The sequence below is a fragment of the Protobothrops mucrosquamatus genome, unplaced genomic scaffold, assembly GCF_001527695.2.
Source record: "Protobothrops mucrosquamatus isolate PMUCROS unplaced genomic scaffold, P.Mucros_1.0 scaffold1232, whole genome shotgun sequence".
In the NCBI taxonomy this organism is placed as follows: Eukaryota; Metazoa; Chordata; class Lepidosauria; order Squamata; family Viperidae; genus Protobothrops; species Protobothrops mucrosquamatus.
This window is the reverse complement of record NW_015387439.1, coordinates 515,994-540,909: the sequence shown is the minus strand read 5'-3', so window position 1 is coordinate 540,909 and position 24,916 is coordinate 515,994. Positions and strand designations below refer to the sequence as shown.

At 49.0% G+C, this 24,916-nt stretch overlaps 1 protein-coding gene across 1 annotated transcript in view; it reads right to left on the bottom strand.

Moving 5' to 3' along the window:
• Positions 1-24,916, bottom strand: part of NPAS1 (neuronal PAS domain protein 1) — a 31,999-nt gene that overhangs the window by 5,534 nt on the left and 1,549 nt on the right. The window contains 8 exon segments of the mRNA XM_029285060.1: positions 1,620-1,767; positions 1,964-2,070; positions 2,930-3,126; positions 4,445-4,560; positions 6,326-6,488; positions 11,253-11,342; positions 15,870-15,943; positions 17,284-17,381. Of these exon segments, the coding sequence (XP_029140893.1) occupies positions 1,620-1,767; positions 1,964-2,070; positions 2,930-3,126; positions 4,445-4,560; positions 6,326-6,488; positions 11,253-11,342; positions 15,870-15,943; positions 17,284-17,381 (993 nt within the window).

The following is a 24,916-nucleotide window of genomic DNA, read 5'->3' as shown; positions in this document are numbered from 1 at the left end:
TTATATCATTTCAGACAAATGGCTGTCCAGTCTCTTCTTAAAAACTTCCAGTGTTGGAGCATTCACCGCTTCTGGAGGCGGCCAACCAGCTTGGATTGTCACTGAGCTCCATTTGCTATTATTTCACCCCCAAACCTTGGATCCCCCCCCCAAAGAAAACCCCTCTGTTTTACAGCCCCCCCTTGCTTCACCCCTGCTTCCAGTGACGGGACCCCCAACAATCCCACCCAGCCCCCCCCTCCCGTGCAAAGTTTTACAGCAGCTGTGGGGAGAGGGAGGCAGCGGGCTTCCAGGCAGGGAGGCTGCTGCAAGAAAGTTAATTAGGCTCTAATTACAGCTCTAATTAACTAAAATACTAATCACTCTGACAAATCATACATTAGTATCGGCAATTGCTTGCCGGATTAGCATAAGAATGCTTCTTTTGGCTTTATGGAGAGGGAAAAGGAGAGCAGGGCCATTAATAACCATCTGGGCCGGCCATTCACACAGCCCTCCTTTCATCCCGGCAAAAAAAGGCTCAGCAGAGGAGATTCTGTAGTTTAAAGGGTCCAGCTGGGTGGGGAGGGTCCGAGGGGGTGTGGGGGGGCAGCAAAACTGGGGTGAGGACAGAGCAGGACTCAGAGGGGAGCCCCAACGGTGCACGGGTGGAGGGAATCCAGAATCCAGGTGGTCTGCATTTCTTTTTCTAAACAACTTCCCCCCCACAATGAAGAAATCTAGCACAGAGGGGAGGAAATTCCTTTGCTGGGCGATGGGGATGCCTGCAGGGCTAGATTTCTGATTTAAGGGAATTGGCCTTTTCAGGTGGAAAAGAACAGGTGCCAACTTGAAAAAGAATGAGGCCGAATTTGGCTGAACCGGCTGCATCCACCTCAGTGAATACAGGCGGTCCTCGCCTTACGACCACAACCGAGCCCCCAAATTTCTGTTGCTAAGCAAGACACTTGTTCAGGGAGTTTTACCCCATTTTACGACCTTTCTAGCCACAACGGTTAAGTCAATCACTGCAGCTGTTAAGTTAGTAACACGGTGTCAACGCTGCTAATATTGTATATTCTTGCTTCGACTGTCTGGTGTTTTTAGAGTTAATGCAGAGCAGAGGAGGGGGGAGGGAAAAGCCCGTGAAAGGGAAAGGAAGGGAATCTTTGCCCTTCACACTAATTGGAGAAGGTAAAATCATGACAGCAAAATAGGGAGTGGAAATGCTAGCAAAAATAACTGCTCGGTGGGTGGGGATTTCAGATCCTAGCATTGCCTTTCATCATGCCTGTGCCGACATTTTGTCACATAAATAGACTTTTTAGGATAAAATGCCTGGAAGTTCTTTGAAGTGTTTCGTTAGTCGGAACCATGACACACGGTTGTTGAGTGGATCTGGCTTCCCCATCGAATTTGCTTGTCAGAAGGTCGCAAAAGGGGATCACATGAACCCAGGACGCTGCGACAGTCGTAAATGTGAGTCGGTTGCCAAGGGTTTGAATGTTGATCATTCATTGTGACTGTTTGGATTCCGCAACAGTCTGGCTGTGCTGGCTGTGGAATTCTGGGAGTGGAAGTCCACAAGTCTTAAAATGGGCAAGGTTGGACTGGAAGACCATCCGCATTCTCACACTCACCTGAGGATGTAGTTCACCCACACCATGTTCCTCTCGGAGGGATTCTTGACGTTGATCGAGATGGTGGCGCAGGACTGGACCCAGACGAAGCCCCCGCTCTTCTGCAGCCAGCGGTAATAGCGGGTGACCACCTGCCCCTTGTTTAACACTGAAGGGGGTGGAGAAAGAAGAGGGTCAATCTTGGCCAAGATTCATCGTAGCTACACGCTCGACCCAGACTGTGTAACTGCCAGGCGATTTCCTTACAGCCGAGGTTGCCTACCCCTGCTCTGGGGCAATCTAGCAAGGGGCCCCAGGATCCATAAATCCCAACCATCCATTGCGCCCTTCTTGGGGCCACGTACAGTCCAGGTGGCTTTGCTGGATCCCCTCCACGTCTTCTCCATGAATGAAGCGATAGCAACTCTTCCCAACGAGTTCTGAGGGACAGAAGTCCATGTAGTCGGTGATCCTGGAGGAGAGGAGAGGAAGGGGACAGCTGTGGACCAGAAACTTTGACTTTGGTTTGGGGTTGGGTTTAAAGGAGATACAGAGCCTGGTCAAAGTCTTGTAGATGGTCCGGAAGGGGAGTTGACCTGCACTCTCTTCTCCATGGGATGTCTAAGGAGGGACAGGAGTATCTGGCTTCTTGGAAAGGCAGGATACCTTCTTAGATCCTTGGGTCCACCAAGGGTAGGAGAGCTCACCTCAAGCCAATTGAGGTTCTCCAAGGTTTCTGTCCAATGTTGAGTATGTGGACAGGGAAGGATTTTAGAACCATAGAATTGGATTGGGAATCTTCACACCAGTCCAATCTTTGTTTGAGAACCTCTAGTGATGGAGCCCTCACAACTCCAGGAGACAGACGGTTCTTCTGCTTCCTAGCTTTTATGGTCAATGAGAAGCTGAATTTCTTCCCCTCCCTCTCCAAGTCAGTGAAGTTTACTTGATGATGGGCAGAGCACTCCCACAAAAGAGCAGGAAACGTGGTCATCAGATGTCACCCAACCTGGGCATCAGGGGTCACCCAAACTGGTCATCAGGGGTCACCAAATTTGATCATCAGGGATCACCAAACTTGGTCATCACCAAAGCTGGATTGTGGATTACAAAACATGGCTTAGTGGGCCAGTTCCAGTCTGGGCTGAGTCAGCCTGTTGTAGAAGTTGCAATTCACAGCTAGTGTCCATCCCCACATGTGACAATTTCTGTATCCACCATGTGCCCTGCTGGGCTTCCCTTTCACGTCTGGTTTTTAAGCTGCCCTGCAAGTGTCCAGCCCCCCCCCAATCACCAGGACAAGCCAGAGTCCAGCTGTCCCCTTCACCCACCTGCTCTCACAGTACACGATCTGTAGGTCCATGTTGACCCGGAAAACGAACATGTGACACTCAATGCGCACTTCGCTGAGGGTGGAGGGCGGCAGGGTGTGGGCCAGCGCTACAAGTCCCAGCACCCGGCCCAGCACTGAGTGGCCGTGGGGATGGGACGGTCGTCTGGAACGGAGGCAGCCCGTGACATGGATCACCTGGAGGGCAAAAGAGGGCCACAGAGTGGATCAGGGGCCACGGAGAGATGCCATATCCCAAAGGGGACCCTAAGTAGTCCTCAAATTACGACCAGTCATTTAACAACAGTTTGAAGTTAGGACAGCCTTGGAAAAAGCAACTTTTAACCTGTCCTCAAAGTTACAACCGTCACACCACCCCTGGTGTCACACGATCGCAATTTGGGCATTTGGCAACTGACTCGCTTTTACGTCTTACAATCACATGGTCCTGATTTGCGACTTTCCCAGCCAGCTTCTGACAAACAGGGTGAACTGAGGAAGCCGGATTTGTTTGCTGACCGTGAGACTCATTTAATGACCATGGTAAAAATGGTCATAAAATTGGGTTCAGTTACATGATGATTCATTTAGCGACTGCATTGCTTAGGAACTGAATTTCTGTTTGTAAGTCAAGGACTACCTGAGTGGAACCGAGGAGGCCCCCCGGGAACAACGATGGTTTTTAGAAGAGGTCCCATTTCTCCCGGCCGGAAGTGGGACGGAGGACCTGAGACCCTCTTCCTGCCAAGATGGCCCCCTCCTCATTCTCGAAATTCTGGCAGAAATTCTGGCTACTCAAGTCCTTCATCAAATGAGAGACTGGTCAAGAGCAGGGGTCTCCAACCGTGGCCACTTTAGGCCTTGTGGACTTCAATTCCCAGAATTCCCCACCCAGAGCAGAGTTTCTCAAGCTTGGAAATTTAAAAAGATGGGGAATTCTGGGAAATGGAGTCCACTCATTTTCCAGTTCAACAGCATGCTGGCCAAGGAATTCTGGGAGATGTAGTCCACACATCATAAATGTTTGCTAGCATGCTGATTGAAGAATTCTGGGAGTTGTAGTCCACAAGTCCTAAAGTCGCCAAGTTTGGGGACCCCGGTCAAGAGCAAAGATGAGCCAATCTCGCATTCGTCTCCTGCACCTACTGCTGGGAGGGGGGCACTCATGCAGACCCCAAAAGCTTGCCTCCTTTTGAACAGTTCTGTTTTCAAATGTCACCTCTGTCAGATCAAGCCTTTCCTGCTTGACTTTGATGACCTGCTTCTCCTTTTATTTATTTATTTATTTATTTATTTATTTAATTACATTTATATCCCGCCCTTCTCCTTGCGGACTCAGGGCGGCTGACAATAGATAAAATGCTAACATGTTATACATCTAATTAAAAATCGATTAAAAAGAAATATTTAAATACGTCCAATTTAAAAGTAATTAAAACCCCTTTAAAATCCCTTGTCCTGTTCCCACGTTCCCCCCACTCCGGACCCCAAGTCTGTGTGGGAGCGCCCATTATACCTTATAGCCCGAAGTCTTGATGTGAAGTCCTCTCTTGGTCAAAGTGGACTTCAGACGGATGAAGAAGGAACGCTCCGGGGCTCCATCGCCTTCGGCTGTGCGGGAACTAGAAAGATCTAAAGATAGATAGATAGATAGATAGATTAGATAGATAGATGATAGATAGATAGATAGATAGATGATAGATAGATAGATAGATAGATAGATAGATAGATAGATAGATAGATAGATAGATAGATAGATAGATAACCTTTATTGTCATTTTTTACTGTGAGCACAATGGCACACATTAAAAATGAAATTTAGTTGCTGGCTCTCAAAGTGTACACATACATAACGCCCATTTAAACATACTGTACACAACACATGCATAGACCTACTACACCCTTACATATAAGTACCATATAAACATTAATCACTGCCATCTTGAATACATAACGGAAGGAGGAAGCTTGAGAGTGCACAAGGTTAATACTGCATGGAACAAAACTGTGGCTGAGTCTGGATGTTCTGCTTCGGATACCCCGAAGCCCCCTCCCCCCAGAAGGTAACAAAAAGCACAAGTGGGTGGGTGTGTGAGAGCATCACGGTTTCTGTGTGTGCCACAAGTGTCCCCAGGGAGAAAAGAAGGACTGAATTCGTTCACTCAAAGCCTCAACAGAATCCCATAATGGGCACAATATTCATATCCCTGGATCTACCGTGGACAGAGGACATCTGAATGGGTCTTTTCCTTGCGGCCCCATCGACGCTTCCAGGCCAAGGGGGGCAAGTCTACCCGATTCAGGCCAAGGGAGCGAGGCATGGGGGACCCTCAGCCAAACCCCGGACGGACGTCTCCCTCTTCGGAGGACTCGCTCTTGACAGCCAGCTGATCTGGCATTCTCTTTCAGTTGCCATCTTGGCATCAATCTTTAACAAGTTCCCCGGATGAAAGCGAAGCCGGCAACCATCCAGGGCAGGAGAGGGGGAGACCCCAGGGACTGCCTCTTCCTCCCTGCCTGTTGGGGGGGGAGAAAGGGGGCAGAAGAAGGGGAGGTGAAGCTGAGACCCCCTCCCCAGGCCCAGGTACAATGAAAGGTCAGATCGGGGACGGAGAGGGGCTCAGCGCCTCACCCCAGGGAGCACCCCAACTCCTCATCAGACCACCGCGAAGAAGCCCACTCTGGATGAAGGGTGCGTAGGGCCCATCAGAAGATGCGGCCGATCAAGCCATGATTTATTCAAGCCGAGTTTTAACGAAGCTGCTGCTGGCTGGGTTCAGGCATACGGGGGGGGGAGTTTCCTCATCTTACAACTGTCCATTTAGTGACCGTTCAAAGTTACAACGGCACTGAAAAAAAGGGACTGAGGACCAGTTTTCATACTTATGACCGTTGCAGCATCCCCAGGGTCACATGATCAGAATTCGGACACTTGGCAACTGACTCGTATTTATGACGGTCACCGTGTCCTGGGATCACGTGATCCCCTTTTGCGACCTTCTGACAAGCAAAGTCAATGGGGAAGGCAGATTCATTTTACAACCGTGTTACTAACTTAGCAACTGCGGTGATTCACTTATCAACGGAGGCAAGAAAAGTCGTAAAATGGGGCTAAGTTCACTTAATACATGACTCACTTAGCCACATAAATTTGGGGCTCAATCGTGGTCGTAAGTCCAGGTGATAAACCCAACAAACCACGTCCTGGGGTCTGGCATATGATGGCTTGTGGGAGTTCTGTTAAGCAAGATCCAGACCAGACCAAAGGTAACAGGGCACCTCTGAGCATGTGCTAAGTGTTTCCTGACTCAACAGATGGCCAAATGACCTCCAAGCCTGCTTGAGCAACTGGGGGCTTCCCAGTTCTGGGGGGGGGAGTGTAACAGAGAGGCTGTACCTGATTGAGGACCCTCAGAGGAGGCGGAGGAGTCCAGGAGAGAGGCTTTGGGGTGGGCGGGGTGACCAGGGCCCAGGGGAGCCTTCAGCCCCAGCTGCTCGGCCACTTCGTGGTGGTCCCCCGGGTGGACGTAGTCAAAGATGCTGCTGCCGGTCAGCTCTACCTGGAAGAGCAAGGACAGGTTCAAAGGTCAAGGGGGGACGGTCACCAGGCCTTCAACTGCTCTGCAGTCCACCCAGTCCCACAATCCCCCTCGTCTCCCTGATCTCAGGAGGTCCCATTTTGCTCCTTTCTTCCCTGGGGGTGCATGGATGCCTCTGCAGGAACGCCCCCCCCCCCCATTTCTCTGTCTTCTGCTCCCAGGCTACTCCACTCCCTTGGCGACACCCCCAGAGTTCCTCAAAGAAGTCACATTAAAAGTTAGCACCGAAGGGGGGTGACCTCCCAACCCACCCCCTGCTTTGAGACCCTGCCCGAATCCTGATGCAGACCCCTTGCCCGCTTCCAAGACCAAGGGTCAGCGCCGCGGGTTAACGTTCCCTGCATTGTAATGCAGCCAGGGCCAAGAGATCGATAAATAATAATGCAGAGCTATTGGCTTCCCCCAGTGAGAGTCGCGTGCATTCAAAGGAGCTAGTCCTCATTAAACATGCACCAGCCACTCCTCGGCTAGGAGAAGTGAGAAAACCGGAGAAAGGGAGGAGGGATGGATGGGGGAGCAGCCGAGGGGGGAGGAGGGGGGGTCTCTTTCTTGGTGGGGAGAGCTGACATGGCTGCTTCTAACAGCTGGCAGGGTTTTCAACGCTTCGTGCCCAGCTTCCATTGTGAGGTGGACAAACACATCTGGGGGAGGGAGGCCACTTGGCACAGCGCCTGGCACTGCATCGGCCTTCCAGCTCGCACAGATCCAAGTGCGAAAAGCCGCGGGCGCAACCGTGAGCGAGAGCAGCCCTCTGAGTGAGCCAAAAAAAAAAAAAAAAAAAGAGGCCGCTGGAAAAAGCAGCAGTGGGGCAAGAGGAATTATTTATATGTATTGATATAAATATATTTATACATTTGTTTACTTGGTTTCTGTAGCTGTTGGTTTCAGGAAATCTCTGGGCAGCTCACCATTCAAAACACACAAAGGTAGTTCTTGACTTATGACCTCAAGAGAGCCCCAAATTTTCTTGCTAAACGAGACACTCGGTAAGAGAGTGTTGCCTCGTTTTACAACCTTTCCAGCCGTAGCTGTTAAATGAATCACTGCAGTTATTAAGCGAGTCACACGGACGTGAAGTGAACCCGGCTCCCCCTCTCTCTTTGTTCCCCGGAAGGTCGCCCAAGGGGATCACGTGACCCCGGGACGCTGCAACCGTCATAAGGACGAGTCAGTTTGCCAAGCATCCGAATTTTGCTCACGTGACCCTGGGGAGGCTGCAATGGTCGTTAAGCGTGAAAAACGGTCCTAAGTCGCTTTTTGTCACTTCGGTCACTAAACGAATGATTGTCGAGTCGAGGACTTCCTGTATTACAATTAAAATTTTTAAAAACGTAACACGATGAAAAGGAAGCCCGAAGAAAAGGGAGCTGGCGCAAGGGACGTCTCCGGAGCGCCTGGTGAGGTGGCCGCGAAGGAGCGGAAGTGCCCGCCTGCCAGGTGGCCGGGCTCCAGCCTCGCATTGTCAGGTTGCTGGGCAGCCAGTAAGACATTCATTGGAGAATGCCCCTTTTCTCCCCGACCTTAAGCTGTGCCTGCTTCTCCTGCACCCTCCCAACTGCCCCTACACACACACACACACACACACACAAACCAGGCGCTTCCGGTCTTCCTCCCGGGGCAAGGCGCAGCGTCAAAGGCTGCCATCCCCGTGCCGGAGGTTTGCTCCGGGTCTGCAATCCACAGTGGGCAAGCAGTTGGAAGGGCCGGTGTGGGCACTCACCCTGGGGCTCCGGGAATGGTGGCCGGCCCAGGCTGAGCCGGGCCGGGCACCGGTGCCCTCCCTCCCCTCCCTTGATTGCCAGGTGCCGAGAGATGAGGTGGGCGGCAGATAAATTTAACAAGTAAATCAAGAAAAAAAAAACAGAACCGAATAGAAGGGTTAGGGTTGAAGAGATCGGTAGTCCCCAACTTACAACGGTTTGTTTAGCGACCGAAGTTACAACAGTACCAGAAAAAGGGACGTATGACAATTTTTCACACACCGACGACTGTTGCCGCATTTCCATGGTGACGGGATCAAAATTCAGATGCTTGGCAAGTGACTCGTACTTATGGCCGGGTTTTCTTGCGTGTCCAGAAACGGCCCCCTCCCCCAGCCAGCCCTGGGAGGACGGCACGAATTCGGATGACCCTCGGCCAGAGACGGCTTATCCTCCAGACATCCTTCCCGTGACTCACCCGCTGTTCTGGCCACCTCCTTAGCAGGTGCCCCACATACTCTGCCAGGTGCCCCCTGGAAGGAGACAGCTGCCACTCACACGTCAGGCGCCATATCAGGGCCCGGGGGTGGGGGTGGGGCAGGCAGGCAGCTCAGCTTCTGAAAATGTCCTTTCCCCCCCCTCCCCGTCCTCCGTTTCATCCCCCTCTAATTGCTTAAGGCAAGTGGGCGAGATGAAAGCCCCCCCGCCCCGGCCGGGTCTCCCCGTAGACAGAGACGCTGGCTGGCACGGGTGATATTCACATTCCAGCATCATCGGCCCCGGTCTCGCCTGCTTCTCAAGGTGAAAAGAAGAGAAAACAACAAAAAGAAGGGAAAGAAAAGAAGATGGTGGTAGATTGGAAGGGCAGCTAGGTGGCTTGTTCCCCCCAAAAAGTGAGGAGGGGGTTTCCAGTAGGGTCTTTTGGGACCCACAGGTGTTATTCAACGGCTGAAACAGCAGCTCGCAAAAACCTTTTGCCTTTGAGTAAAAAAATGCCACCTGCAAAAGATGTAGCAACGTTCCTGATTTGTGATCCCTGCAGACTAACACAGCTTTCCTCCTAAAAAAATGTCTTCAGCACAGCGGAACTGTGTAGGGTCCACCGTGTTGCTAGCTTAACAACCGCAGTGATTCGCTTAACAACCGTGGCGAGAAAGGTCGTAAAATGAGGCAAAACTCACCTAACAAATCTCTCACACAGCAACAGAAATTTGGGGCTCAATTGTGGTCGTTAAGTCGAGGACCACCCGTAGTAGGAACGGCACCACAGATAGCCCAAGTTACAACCATCCATTCAACAGCCGTCTGAAGTTACAACAGCCTTGAAAAAAAGGACTTACAACTCAAACACAAGCGAAAAAGAAATGGGGGGGGGGAAACTGAGGAGGGGGACAATGCTCCCTTCCCAGAATTTGGATCTAAAGCAAATCTGGAATTAAAATCTGAAAGCCACCTCGGAGGGTTATTGACGGGCGAGAGCGACCGACCGGCTCACAAATGGTTACAGACGCCGTCCTTTTTCAACTGCTGGCGCACCGGGGCTAATTTGCAAGGCAGATTTTTTTTTTCTTTGCGGAGGGGATGTTTCTCCTGCGTGTTGAGCACTTCCATAATTCCCCCCCCCCATCTTTCTTCTTCAAATTCTCCCACAAGAAAACGGGGGGCGCGATAAACCTTAGCAAATGTCTCTCTGCCACGGCGATCAATCAATTCCTGCTCGGAAGGAACCGGCTGATCATCGATCATCAATTATCAGACGATGCCGCCTGTCTGGCGTCATTTCCAGGGGAGATAATTGCTGCGGCTCATTATGTATGTGGCGGAGCGGCTGGCGCGCCGAAAAACCAGACGGCGGATGTTCTGGCCGCTCAGCAGGTGAGACCAAAGAGGACACGGAGGGCGTCAAAAGGGCGACTGGGCACGCCGGAGCGTTTGCCGGGAACGCTTCCGGAACGACCAAGTTAAAACCCGCATCCTGCAGCACTCGAAACGTTCCTACGGGTAGTCCTCGACTTACAATTGTTTGTTTGACAATGGTTCAAAGTTACGACGGCCTTGGAGAAAGTGATTTAGGACAGGGGTCCCCAACACCTGGGCCGTGGACCGGTACTACTACTACTACTACTAATAATAATAATAGTAAAGTTGGAAGGGACCTTGAAGGTCATCTAGTCCAACCCCCTGCTCAGGCAGGAAACCCTACACCATTTCGGACAAATGGCTGTCCAGTCTCTTCTTAAAAACTTCCAGTGTTGGAGTATTCACCGCTTCTGGAGGCAGGTTGTTCCACTGGTTAATTGTTCTCACTGTCAGGAAGTTTCTCCTTAGTTCTAGGTTGCTTCTCTCCTTGATTAGTTTCCACCCGTTGCTTCTTGTCCTGCCTTCAGGCGCTTTGGAAAATAGCTTGACTCCCTCTTCTTTATGGCAACCCCTGAGATACTGGAAGACTGCTATCATGTCCCCCCTCGTCCTTCTCTTCATTAAACTAGACATACCCAATTCCAGCAGCCTTTCCTTATATGCTTTAGCCTCCAGTCCCCTAATCATCTTTGTTGCTCTTCTCTGCACTCTTTCTAGAGTCTCAACATCTTTTTTACATTGCGGTGACCAAAACTGGATGCAGTATTCCAAGTGTGGCCTTACCAAGGCATTGTAAAGTGGTATTAACACTTCACGTGATCTTGATTCTATCCCTCTGTTAATGCAGCCTAGCACTGTTGTTGGCCTTTTTGGCAGCTGCAGCACACTGCTGGCTCATATTTAGGTGATTGTCCACTAGGACTCCGAGGTCCCTCTCACAGTTACTACTATTGAGCAAGATGCTCAATAGTAGTAACTAGGTTGTGGCATGCCAGCAACCGGTCCGCACAAACAAGCAAAGCCCCATCCGTGGGATGCAGGCAGCACACAAAACCACGCACCCTCCGGTCAGTGGAAAAACCTCTCCCCACGGAATCGGTGGTCCCTGGTGCCCAAAAGGTTGGGGACCTCTGGTTTAGGACCTGTAGTTGGAGGCAACACCTACCTGTGACAGGCCCAGGTAAATAGACACCGTCTCGGAGATGTAAAGGAATTTTCCCTCTTGATTCAGTGCAAACACGAAGCCATCCAGGGACTGTGGAGCAAAGGAACACAATTCAACTGGGGTTGTGTGTAGGCACAAAAAACCGGTCTTGCTGGCAAGGCAGTTCCTTCCTTTTCCCCAGCAGAGAGAAAAGTCACATAATTTAAGGGGAAATCTGCAACATTTTAATTTAGAAACGTTCAGATGATTTGGCCCCAACGGACCGGAGACGCTTCCCAAACCGAAGCGCCGAAATCCATCTCCAGCAATGCAGAAAAGGCCATGCAAGCAGTCCTCAGTTTACGACTGGTTGCTTGGAGACCAGAAGGATTAAAGAACCGGATTGGGACTAAATTGAAATGCTTTGGAAATGCTCTTTGCCTCTCTTCCAAGTAGCAGGAAGAAACACAGTTCCTGAACCTCTTGTTTGTTTGTTTGTTTGTTTGTTTGTTTGTTTGTTTGTGAACAGCAGAGTTAAGTTTGCCATAGAAAGTCCCTTTGCCTTGTCATCCCCGCCGATGACAAGCCCCATCTGGATTCTTTGAGAGGAAAGGGCCCTTGCAAACATCTGGAAACTGATGCACAATACTGTTCCCTAGCTGGGTCACGAAACATCTGCAAGGAAACCAGCATTAACCCTGGGACACGTATATCCGCCTTTATTTATGGCTGTTACAGCCTTGTTACACTTCTAAGTCTTCTTTTTTTGTTGCTTTTCTTTTTTTCCTAACTTTTTCCCATGACTCTGTTTGATCCGTTCGAGAAAGTCAATAAAGCTATATTAAAAAAAAAAAGGTAAGTGATTTCTTGGGGATCCTCCAGACGGGAAGCTCCAGAGAAGCTGCAAAGGGAGAAGGGATGGTTGGGGGGGGGGGGGTGCAGAATAATCAAACAAACACCCCCCCCCTTCCAAATTGTTCCGGAAAGCAGGAAATTGCTCTCTTGGGCGCCCCAGGAAGAAGCCAGAAACGGCCCTTTGAATTTAACCATGGCAACTCATCCCCCACGCCAGGAAATTTGGCTTCTTAATCAACCCTCCGAAGCAGAGCCATGACCCTCCAAAGGCAAAGCCCCCCCCCCCGTCCCTCTTTTCAAGGTATTTTGGGGAAGTTACAAAATCAGCCCCAAAGCAGGAAAGATGAACATCTTGAACTCGGACCCCAAAGTTTTTCCAAGTTTGGAGACAAACCCCTCCGGGCACAAAGAAGAGTCTTGGCTCTGAAGGGTCACCAATAAGGGCACCTCCGTCCTTGCACAAGCGGAGGCTGTGAATCAAGACAGCTGGGCACGAAGCTAGAGGGCGCTGCTAATGAATTGCCCTGGGATCTGGGTTCAAATCTTCAGAGAGATGGAAGGAGGGTTTTTTTTTCCTACCAGTCACTTGGTTGGGAAAATAATCTTGCAGGGGACCTTTAATGCAATGAAATTAATTTCTGTCAGTCCATCTGTCTGTCTATCTATCTATCTATCTGTCTGTCTGTCTGTCTGTCTGTCTGTCTGTCTGTCTGTCTGTCTGTCTATCATCTATGTATCTATATCATCTCTCTCTCTATCATCTTTATCACCTATCTATCTGTCTATCATCTATTTATCTCTATCAACTATCTATCTCTATCATCTCTCTCTCTCTCTATCCTATCTATCTATCCTATTTCTATGTCTTTTTCACTGTCTCTATTTGTATCTATATCTTATCTATCCTATTTGTGTGTCTGTTTATCTATCATTTATCATTTATCTATCATACATCTCTCATCTCTCAATCCTATTTCTGTCTGTCTATCTGACCGTCTGTCTCTGTGTCCGTCCGTCCGTCCGTCCGTCCGTCCATCCATCCATCTATGTATCTATCTCGATCATCTCTCTTTATCATCTTTATCACCTATCTATCTCTATCTGTCTATCATCTCTCTCTCTCTCTCTCTCTCTCTCATTTCCTTAATTCTTTTTACAGATAACCCAAGGCAGCAAACATATCCAACACACCTTCCACCACCTAGTTTACCCACCAAAACAACCCTGTGAGGTGGGCTGGGCTGTAAGATCACCCCTCCGCTTTTCCTGCCTGTGGCAGGACTTGAACTCAACATCTCCCATATTCTAGCCTGGTACCTTAACCAGACCAAGCCTCCTTCTGCTTGCTCATCTCCAGTCAATCTCGGTGGGGCCGTCCCCAATCCCCTCCTAATAAAAGGGGGGGGGGAAGCCTGGGGATCCCCCCCCTTTTCCGTCCTCCTCAACAGCCCAGGGAGACATGCCCGTCCTCGGGTGTCAACCGTTTAATTGCTGCGCCAATGACCTCTGAGCATACTTGATGACTGGGGGGGGGGGAAAGCAATTTTATCTGTCAGCAGTAATTAACACGTCTGAACATTAACCCGACTGTCGGTGCCTTTAATTCCCCGCAGTTCCTCTCCCACGGCTCCACTGCAAAAGTGCCAAAGCATTTCCTCAGTGTCACCTGTTGCGCGGGATCCTCACCTTGCGCAGAGGCCGGGCGGTGGGTGACGAAGCGAAGGACCCCCCACCTCCCCTCGTGGCCTTGCTGGAGGGGCAGATTTCCATCGAACCTGCTTTCGAAGTCCGGCAGATAAAAGTTCTTTCCGTGACCTCTGCAGAAAGTGCCCGGTTTCTTTTTAAGCGACAGAGAATTGGCAGACCCCAAAGCCATGTCTCACCGCACAAAAACAAATGGGGTAGGCAACCTTGGCTCTTTTATGACTGGTGGACTTCAACTCCCAGAATTCCTGAGCCAGCCATGCTGAGGGGAAAGGGAGAGGATTCCAAGCTGAGCCAGGCTGGCTCAGGAATTCTGGGAGTTGAAGTCCACGAGTCATGAGGGGGCCGTAGTTCCCCCATGCTGGCTCAGGAATTCTGGGAGTTGAAGTCCACGAGTCATGAGGGGGCCATAGTTCCCCCATGCTGGCTCAGGAATTCTGGGAGTCAATCAATCAATCTATTTATTACAGCTGTAAGGCCAGACATATTCTAGGAGTTGAAGTCCACGAGTCATGAGGGGGCCATAGTTCCCCCATGCTGGCTCAGGAATTCTGGGAGTTGAAGTCCACGAGTCATAAAAGAGCCAAGGTTGACTACCCCTGTAGGTAAGACCTCCACTTACAGCCGTTTGCTTACTGACCGTTCCAAATTACAGCGGCACTGAAAAAAAGGGACTTATGTTTTTCCACACTTACGACCGTCGCAGCATCCCCGTGGTCACGCGACCCAAATTCAGGCGCTGGGCAACTGACTCGTATTTATGACAGTCGCAGTGTCCCGGGATCACGTGATCCCCTTTTACGACCTTCGGGCAAAGCAAAGTCAAAGGGGGGACAGCCAGATTTGCTTAACGACCGTGTTACTGACTGAACAACTGTGGTGATCTGCTTAACAAGACATGTGGCAAGGACAGTCGTAAAATGAGACAATGAGACTTCATTGTCTCACTTATCAACGGAAATTTAGAGCTCAGTTGAGGACGGCCTGTATGTCTCTTGTAGGCCGGGGTCCTCATTTCAACCCTGAGCTATAAATATTCTCCTTTCCTGGGGTGGGAATTATGGGGCTGGCAAACTCCCCCCCACCCAGCCCAGGATCCAACAGAAAAAGCAGTGGTGCAAAGAGAAGCCCCAGCAGCTTCCAGCACCTCTGTAACAATTGGGGAGGGGTCTTCTGCCTTTGGTGGGAAGAGAAAGCAAAAGTTGCCTGCCCGCCATCTGTTCCCCAGTCTTCCCACACACCCAGGGCCAAATCGAATTGCTTCCCAATAAATCTGCATTAGCTCTCGAAAAGGGGCTGGCGGAGGCGGCCGGCGGCACCGGGGAGCCAGGGAAGAAATCTATTTCAGAAGGGACCCCCCACCTGGCCGAGCTGCCAAACCAGGTTAAGGCCTCGGTTTCCCTCTGTGCCGAGGCTGGAGCAAAGCCCCTAACTCAATTGGTCCCCTCGCCTGCCACCCCTTCCTGGGTCTCTGTACCTGCATCGACCGCGGGCTAATTAAGTTCCCTTCAAAGGAGGGAGGGAGGGAGGGGTTCCCCCCACCCCCAAACCCAGCCTGGCTGAGCCAGCCGAGCCCAGAGCCATTTCCTGAAGGCAGAATTTCTGGGTCTCGAGGGAGAAGGTGGTGGGGGGCTTGGGGGTCTGGGGGGACCCGTGGCCAGCCTCAGTTGCCCATCGGAGGGGGAAACTGAGTTGGAGAGTGGCGGGAACCAGGAAATAAGGCCTCGGAGCCGCTCCTTTGTGTTCCTGTGCTGCCTTCACAATTTGCACACTTGATGCGCACAGAGGCAGAGGTGTGGAGACTCGCATTCCTGTCTAGAGTTAACTGGAGATTTATTGATTGATTCGGTTTGCACAGTCCTCAAGTTATGACTGGTTGCTTAAAGATGGTTCAAACTTATGACAGAGGGAGGGAGGGAGGGAGGGAGGGAGGGAGGGAAGGAAGGAAGGAAGGAAGGAAGGAAGGAAGGAAGGAAGGAAGGAAGGAAGGAAGGAAGGATTCAGACAGAGAGAGAGGGAGGAAGGAACCTATCCTGGCACCTTGGTGAACCCAGCCTGGAAGACACAAGGCGGACTTACCTGCAGGATGTGGCCCCCTAAGTGCTTTTCAAAGAGCTCCGTCAGCAGCGCGTTCATATTTCTCCGACCAGAAGCTGGAGAGAAACCAAGATCTCAGCGTCAGCAAGGAGGATCCAGTGTGGCCACCCTCCCGGTCAGCTTCTTGGGGTCATGAAGCCTGAGAGATCCCTTGCTATGGGCCGGATCAGGCTAGGAGGAATCAACGCTCCTGTGATATCTGCTCGCTCATTCATTCATTCGTTCAATTTATATGCCTACTCTGCTTTTCTTCTCCAAGTTAGCCCTCAGATTCCAAACCTCAGCTCAGAGTTGGCGGATCTTAAACAACAGATCACAGATTCCCCACCCAGATGAGATCCAGGATCTGGAACTAGATCTAGAGTAGATATAAATATACAGATAGATAGATTGATAAGATAGATAGACAGACAGACAGACAGATAGATAAGATAGACACAGATAGATACAGATAGATACAGATAGATAGATGATATACTGTATTATAGATAAAATGGCAATAGATTAGAGAAGACAGAGAAGATTAGATAGATATAGATATATATAGATAAATACTGTATACAGATAGATAGATAGATAGATAGATAGATAGATAGATAGATAGATAGATATAAAGAGATAGAGATAGATGATAGATTATATATAAGATAGTGATAGATTAGATAAGATAGAGAAGATTGGATAGAGATGATAGATAGATAGATAGATAGATAGATAGATAGATAGATAGATAGATAGATAGATAGATAGATAGATAGATAGATAGATAGATAGATATAAAGAGGAGAGAGGGGGAGGGAGATATAGATAGATAGATAGATAGATAGATAGATAGATAGATAGATAGATAGATAGATAGATAGATAGATAGATAGATAGATAGATAGATAGATAGATAGATAGATAGATAGATAGATATAAAGAGGAGAGAGGGGGAGGGAGATATAGATAGATAGATAGATAGATAGATAGATAGATAGATAGATAGATAGATAGATAGATAGATAGATAGATAGATGTGGGTTAATTTGATCCAGGAATATCTAGAGAAGGAACGAATAAGCAGGGCTTTTGGCTGGTGTCTGCGAAGGAGGGTCTCTGGCCAGGACCCTTACCTAGGATGGGGGGGAGAGGTGAAGGAAAGCACTAAATTTGGGGGAAGCCAAGGATAGAGCAGGAGGGGGAAGGGAGGGGGGAGGACAGGACATGCCATTGTGTCCTGCGCATTCCTGCCAGACGAGAGGCGAATACTTATCAGCCCAGCATTCATGAGACCCCCATCAAGCTGAAAAGCTCCACAGCCCCTAAACTAACCTTTCCTGCAGCCTCACCGTCCCCCCCCCACAACTGGTTGGGGGCCAAGCAGGGGAAGGAAGGTGGGCTCAAAGGGACCCACACGTGTGCGGAATGCCAAACAGGGCGCATTCTTTGATCCACAGTGGAATCCGGAGCATTTTCCTGATGACATCTCCGATTTTTCTATGGCACAACCGCCTGTTCAGAAGTTCCAAAGAGTTTGCGGGCTGTTTTGTTTCTTATTTATTTGTGCGTTCGTTTACTGGTAATTTGTTTTTAGGTGGTTGAGCCCACACTTGGAATCCTGCGTCCAGCTTTGGTCGCCACGCGACAGAAAAGAAGTTAAGACTCTGGAGAAAGTGCAGAGAAGAGCAACCAAGATGATCAAGCAGGGGTGTCCAAGCTTGGCCATTTTAAGACTTGTGGACTTCAACTCCCAAGCTTGGACACTCCTGTGATTAAAGTGGCTGGAAGCTAAACCATACAATGAATAATTGAGGGAACTGGGAATGGTCTCATAAAGATAAGAACTAGGGGGGGACATGATAGCATCCTGCAGTATTTGAGGGGCTGTCCCAGAAAAAAGGGGGTCCACCTATTCTCCAAAGCGGACAAGAAGCAACGGATGGAAACTAACCCAAGGAGAAAAACAACCTAGAACTTATCTAAGGAGAAATTTCCTGACAGTCGAAAGAATGAATAGATGGAACGGCTTCCCTCTTAACAACTGCAGTGGTTCATTTAACAACGGTGGACAGAAAGGGCGTAAAAATGGGGCTCACTTCCCAAAAGTTTCCCCAAACTCACTTCCCAACTGTCTCGCTTAGCAATGGAAGTTTTGGGCTGAATCGGGGGTTGTAAGTCAAGGACAACCTGTAGGTAGAAGCTAACCCCAAAGTTCACTTTAGACATGGGGTGGAAACAGCCCCCGTCTTTTGGGGCAACTGGTTTTCCAAGGGGAAAAAAACAAAAAAATAAATAAAAATCATATTTTTGTCTCTTCCCCCCCCCCCCCTCTCTCTCTCTCTTTCTGTCTTTTTAAATCACTGTGGCAGCTTCGGAGATGCCATTTCAGAACAGTTATCTGTACGAATTTACTTGTAACTAACAAACAGAGACCCACTTGACAGACAATCGGGAACAATACCAGCCCCGCTAATTGCTGCAATTTCCTCTGTCATTTTCTTTAATTCCTTCATTTTTCCTCTCTGGAAATAACCCCACAGGTCAGACAGAATGCTCCTATAATTAAAAGCATTTAATGCAAGAATTAGAAAGCTGCTCACATTATGGGGAACGGGGCAGAAGCTGGGGGGGGGCATATTGTTAATCCCCCCACCCCAGCCTCTTTTCAAGTTTGCAATTTGCCAGCTTTTTAAACAGTTTTTTCAACAAAAAGAAAGAAAAGAAAGAAAAGAAAGAGAGAGAGAGACAGGGGAAAAAATAAATTGAAAAAAAAAAAGGTTTCCCCCCCTTCCTGTTCCCCCCCCCCAACTGAAGAAGCCCACGGCGTTCCTGAAAAGGCAAAATGGCAGGAAAATGGGGAAACGAAACCCCTGGAATGTCAACCCTGCCTGATGACGTCATCTGGCAAAGGTTGCAGATCTGCGTGATGTCATCGGGATACGTGGGACTTGTGATGAGGGGGGGGATGTCAACACCTGCCATTATGATTGGCAGGCAGAGCAAATGAATTTGCCCCGTCCATAAAATGCAACTTTGATCCCTATTGTAACAAGACACAAAACGCAACAGGAGATTCTCCTGAGAGTGGGTGGGCTTTATTTCAAATCAAGGGTCTCCAAAGTGGTCCACTTTAAGACTTGTGGACTTCAACTCCTAGAATTCTTCAGTCAGTACGCTAGCAAAAATTTCTGACGTGTGGACTACATCTCACAGAGCTAGCTGGGGAATTCTGGGAGTTGAAGTCCACAACTCTTCAAGTGGCCAGGTTTGGCAACTATAAATTTAAATAATTATAAGCAAAGAATGAGAAAACACCTTCCACTGAAGAAGGATGTTTTTTTCTCCTAAGACAGGGGTAGACCACCTTGGCTCTTTTATGACTCGTGGCCTTCCACTCCCAGAATTCCTGAGCCAGCCATGCTGAGGGGAAAGGGAGACGTTTCCAAGCTGAGCCAGGCTAGCTCAGGAATTCTGGGAGTTGGAGTCCACGAGTCATAAAAGAGCCAAGGTTGACCACCCCTGGTCTAGAGGCTGAATGCTGGACCCTGTACAAAAGGCTGCGCCATGAAGATACATTTGAACCCCTGGGGCTCCCTACTCCAACGGAGGGTCCAGGCCCCTCACCCCCAACCCCCAAGGGGAAGAAGCATTCAGAGGGTTAACGTCAAAATCCAGTGAGATTATCCAAGCTGTGACACGGCGCGCGGCCGGCTCGGCGTAATCACCGAATTCTTTCCCCCAAGCGCGTAATTATATGGGAGAATAAAGCCGCCAGCAGCACCGTGGATGATGGGCCCACAGCTGCAGCCCTTTCTTCCCAGCCAGGCTGTAGCGGAGGGAGCTGCAGCTGAGAGGCAAAAGAGCAAGGTTGGTGGAGTTTACGGGAATCACAGAGTGGGAAGGGACCGTGGAGGTCTTCTAGTCCAACCCCCTGCCCAAGCAGGAGACGGGAAAAGGGACGGAGGTGGGGAGAAGAGAGCAGGATCATGTCATTCCCTCCCGGAGATCCTACCTATGGTTTTGGAGGTCATAGGGCCTCTGCTGGCTACTCAGAAGCCGAGGGTTGCATTCATCGTAAACCTTGCAACCCTCTTTAAGAGAACTGTAGTGGAATGTGGTCTGGATTCCCAGGAGGGAAGGGCTGCTTACCGGAGGGCAAAATGGCAGCAGAGCTCGGAATGGCTGGTAGGGAGGAAGAGGGTCCAATGGCCCCTCCCTAGCAGTTTCCAGGATATATCTATAGTTATACAAATAGTTTCTTTAGGGTCACAGTGCTCTTGGAGCTGGGTGGTTTTCTTGCAGACATTTTATAACCCAACTAAGTTACATCAACATTGCTAGGAAGGAGTGGGGTTTGTGAAGAGGAGGAGGAGGAGGATGAAGGGGGGAGGAGGAGGAGGAGGAGGAGGTTGACTGTGGGGTCCTTGGTGATCTCTGAGCTTGGTGGTTTCCTTGCAGATGTTTCATTACCAAACTAGGTAACATCATCAGTTCTAGGTGGGAAAGGAAGTGAAGGAGAGGAGAAAGAGGAAAATGTGGCACAGTGTGGCACGGTGGGTTCCCAGCTTGGCAGTCAGGCCATCGATGCCATGGGGCATGGATGAACAGCCTGCTTTTCACACAGTCCTTACACTGATGTTTGTTTCGTTCCACGCTTCGCGCCGCCCAGCCAGTCCTTCAGCCTCCTCTGCCTGTTCCACCTTGCCTTCCTTCACCCAGACGTGTCCTGCTGCCGGCTCCGGGTGCGAGAGACATCGCACACCCTGCCCATAACAAGCAAGCTGCATCAATCAGGCTAAGTGGCTGGCCTGGACGGGAGCCAAGTTGAGCGAGTCACCCTCTCCACCCACGTTCTCCTCCTCCTTTCCGACAGCCCAAATCTGGGGCGGGTGTGTGTGTGTGTGAGTGGGGTTGCAGGGAAGGATCCCCGAGTGGTTTACTCGTTGGGGCGGCCTGGACTGCCAGATGAGAAAAGGTGGAAAGCAGCACCCCACAAGTCTGCATGAGGTCCGTTAGGATCAGGCAGCCTCGCTGGAGCACCAGCGTTGTGGTGAAAGCTGCATTAGGAGGTCCCAAAGATGCTTTTTCAGGAGGCAACTTGGACTTCCTTGTTTTTCTTTGAAGACGTTTCGCTTCTCATCCAAGAAGCTTCTTCAGCTCTGACTGGGTGGTGGGGAAATGGAAGGATTTATATCCGCGCCGTCCAGTCAGAACTGAAGAAGCTTCTTGGATGAGAAGCAAAATGTCTTCAAAGAGAAACAAGAAAAAACATCTTTGGGATAACTATGGCTTGATGACTGAGACTCTCCATAGACCTCTACATCAGGGGTAGTCAACCGTGGCTCTTTTATGACTCGTGGACTTCAATTCCCAGAATTCCTGAGCCAGCTTCTGGGAGTTGAAGTCCACGAGTCATAAAAGAGCCAAGGTTGACTACCTCTGATCTACATTATGAGGACATTTCACAGTGAGAACAAATGGAGAAAATGTTTCCTTAGTTCCAGGTTGCTTCTCGCCTCGCTAAGCTTCCATCGGTTGCTTCTTGTCCTGACTTCAGGGGCTTTGGAGAACAGGTGGACCCCCTTTTCTTTATGGCAGCCCCTCAAAACTTGGAGCCCGGCTATCACGTCTCCCCTAGTCCTTCTTTTCAGTCAACTAGCCATTCCTAATTCCTGCAAATATTCTTCGTATATTTTATCTCCAATATCTCAGGGGCTGCCACAAAGAAGAGGGAGTCAAGCTCTTCTCCAAAGCGCCTGAAGGCAGGACAAGAAGCGACGGATGGAAACTGATCAAGGAGAGAAGCAACCTAGAACTAAGGAGAAATTTCCTGACAGTTAGAACAATTAACCAGTGGAACAACCTGCCTCCAGAAGCGGTGAATGCGCCAACACTGGAAGTTTTTAAGAAGAGACTGGACAGCCCCTGCCTGAGCAGGGGGTTGGACTCGATGACCTCCAAGGTCCCTTCCAACTTTATTATTACTATTACTATTACTATTACTATTACTATTACTATTACTATTACTATTACTATTATTATTATATTACTACTACTACTACTACTACTACTACTACTACTACTATTATTATTATTATTATTATTATTATTATTATTATTATTATTATTATTATTATTATCTTTGTTGCTCTTCTCGGTACTTTTTCCAAAGTCCCGACCTCTTTTTCTCACAGTGATGAAGAAGAGGAAGAAGAAGGATATACCGCTAAAAATTCTACTGGGCCAGCCACGTCCATCGTGATCCTAATCATTTGGAGATCAAAACACACATGTGGACCTCTTTTTCAACTTTATAAGAGGATTCCAAAATCTTCTCTGTCTTTTTCAAGTTCAAAAGGAGAAATCCAGGATTAAGTGACTCTGAAACAGCCTCTTCAAGATGGGGATGATAGATTGAAGCATAAGGGACTCAAACTGCTTCGACGCACAAACAGATCTACACGCACGTGGAACAAACGTGCTCGCTTCCCTGCCCCTTCCCATCAGTTGCTTCATGAGATATTCAGCAATTAACAAATGCAAGTAGTCCTCAACTGACAACCGTTCGTTTAGCGACCGTTCAAAGTTACAACGGGACTGAAAAAGATGACTTACGACTGGTCCTCGCATTTACGACCGCCGCAACAACCCCAGGATCACGTGATCAAGATTTGGGCATTTGGCAACCATGCATTTATTTACATTTATTTATTTACGTAAATGCATTTATCTATTTATATCCTGCTTTTATTATTTTGACAGGTATTTATGACACGTTGGTCAAATTTTGGACTATCAGCTCTTTGGAGTTTGTATATGGGGGAGTTTTTTTATAAAAAAAAAAAAGTCAAAGGGATGTGGCTTTATTGTGTGCTCATCTTGACTTTTCTGACTGCCCTGGAAAATGCCTCTGGGTCTGCCCTGCGGCCCTTCACCAGATCCCTAAAAGGACCGTCCATTTCAGCTCCGGATCCATCCCATATTTCGTATGGTTTTGCTTTTCTCTCTTGCCAAGTCCCCCGCAGGAGTGAAGTGACTCCGGGAAAAGCGAAATTAAAAAAAAAAATCAGGCTCCATTTTCCTTGTCAAATTAGGGGCAATTTGAACAATTGGTCTCCCTCCAGAGGTTTAATAAAGCAGTGACTGATTAATCAGCATGACCTTAATCGGGGTTTTTTTCCCCCCTAACAAAGTCCCAGGAAGAGACTCGCTGTCGGCAATTGAAAAAACCCCAAAACAAAAACCTGCTGCTAATTCTGCTAATGCAATTGATTAGGACCTTGCCCCCCCCACCCCAGACAGAGAGGGTAATTAAGGGGGGGGGAGCCCTGGCCGATAACTCTCTGCAGTCTGTGTGTGTTTGTGTGTGTATGTGTGTAGGTGGGAGTTGAAGACTGCAGTCATGCAAGATGTAAAATGATGATTCTTCGGTTCCAGCAAAGGAAGGAAGGAAGGAAGGAAGGAAGGAAGGAAGGAAGGAAGGAAAAGGAAAAGAAAAGAAGGGAAGGAAGAAAAAGAAAAAGAAAAAGAAAAAGAAAAAGAGAAGGAAAGAGGGAGGGAGGGAGGGAGGGAGGGAGGGAAGGAAGGAAGGAAGGAAGGAAGGAAGGAAAGAAGGAAGGAAGGAAGGAAGGAAGGAAGGAAGGAAGGAAGGAAGGAAGGAAGGAAGGAAGGAAGGAAAACCGCCAGCATATGCTGACTGAGCTAGGACATTACTCTTAAATATTATAGACAAATATTCTTGGAATAGTGGCATAATGGTGGATAAGGAGCCCGACTTCTCCCAAAATTCTTCTTGAAAAACATCTGCCCACCACGTCTTATGATAAATCATCCTGCCTGGCATATTTCCTTTCAACTGGTCAAAGAGGCCAAGGCTTTTTCTCCGGGACCCCTTTCATACAAGCTTCTAGTCCTCATTGTAAAAACGCAAACACATGAAGCGGCAGGCATCCTCCCCCGCTCAAGCCCCTCTTTTATGGGGCAAAATACCCGAGCCATTTCGGACCCCAACCTTTTTTTAAACTGGGACACCGGACCCCCAGATGCAGGGGAGCAGAGCTGCCCCCCGTTTTAAAAAGTTGTTTGCAGCCTCCATTTTGCAATGGAGCCTCCATGACGAAGATGAGTTCCCTGCAGATTTGGGGTGCCTTCCCCCCCCACCTGAGCTGGGGTGGAAAGAGAGAGTAAGAGAGGAACAAAATGCCTCCCCCCCTCTCCCCCAGACCCATCTCCTTTAGTGCTGGAATCTGCTGTTGAAAAGGGGGGGGCATGAAGGGAGGGCTCCCCCCTCCCAACCCATCTCCCCCAAAACAATAGACAGATGTTATCCCTATTGCTCAGCACCCTCGTTATTGGGCTGGTAATTACCCCGGAGCTAATGATAGTAATCAGAAAATGCCGCAAGCCGTATTCTTCCCCGGCAGTTAATTTATTTAATTACACATTTTGAAGCGGCATTATTTAAATGGCGATTTATTGCCTGGCTAATCAATGCCATTTTGCCTGGGTAAGGGGCCGCGGGCAGGCGGGTCCAGGGCGGTGGGCTGCGCTGCCTGTGTGCTGGAATGGAGCATTCAATTGGCCAGGCTGGACAGGGGCTGGGCAGGGGGCTGGACTAGATGGTCTCCAAGGGTCCCCTTTCTGTGAGTTCTCTTCCTGATAATTTCCAAATTGTGAAGAAAGAGGCTGGACAGCCGGTCCTCAACTTAACAGCAGTTCATTTAGTGACCGTTCAAAGTTACAACGGCACCAAGAAAAGTGACTTATGGCCATTTTTCTCACTTAACGACCGTTGCAGCACCCCCAGGGTCACGTGATCGAAATTCAGATGTTTGGCATCCGACTCATAAGCGGTGAATGCTCCAACACTGGAAGTTTTTAAGAAGAGACTGGGCAGCCATTTGTCCGAAATGGTATAGGGTTTCCTGCCTGAGCAGGGGGTTGGACTAGATGACCTTCAAGGTCCCTTCCAACTTTACTATTATTATTATTATTATTATTATTATTATTATTATTATTATTATTATTATTATTATTATTATTATTAT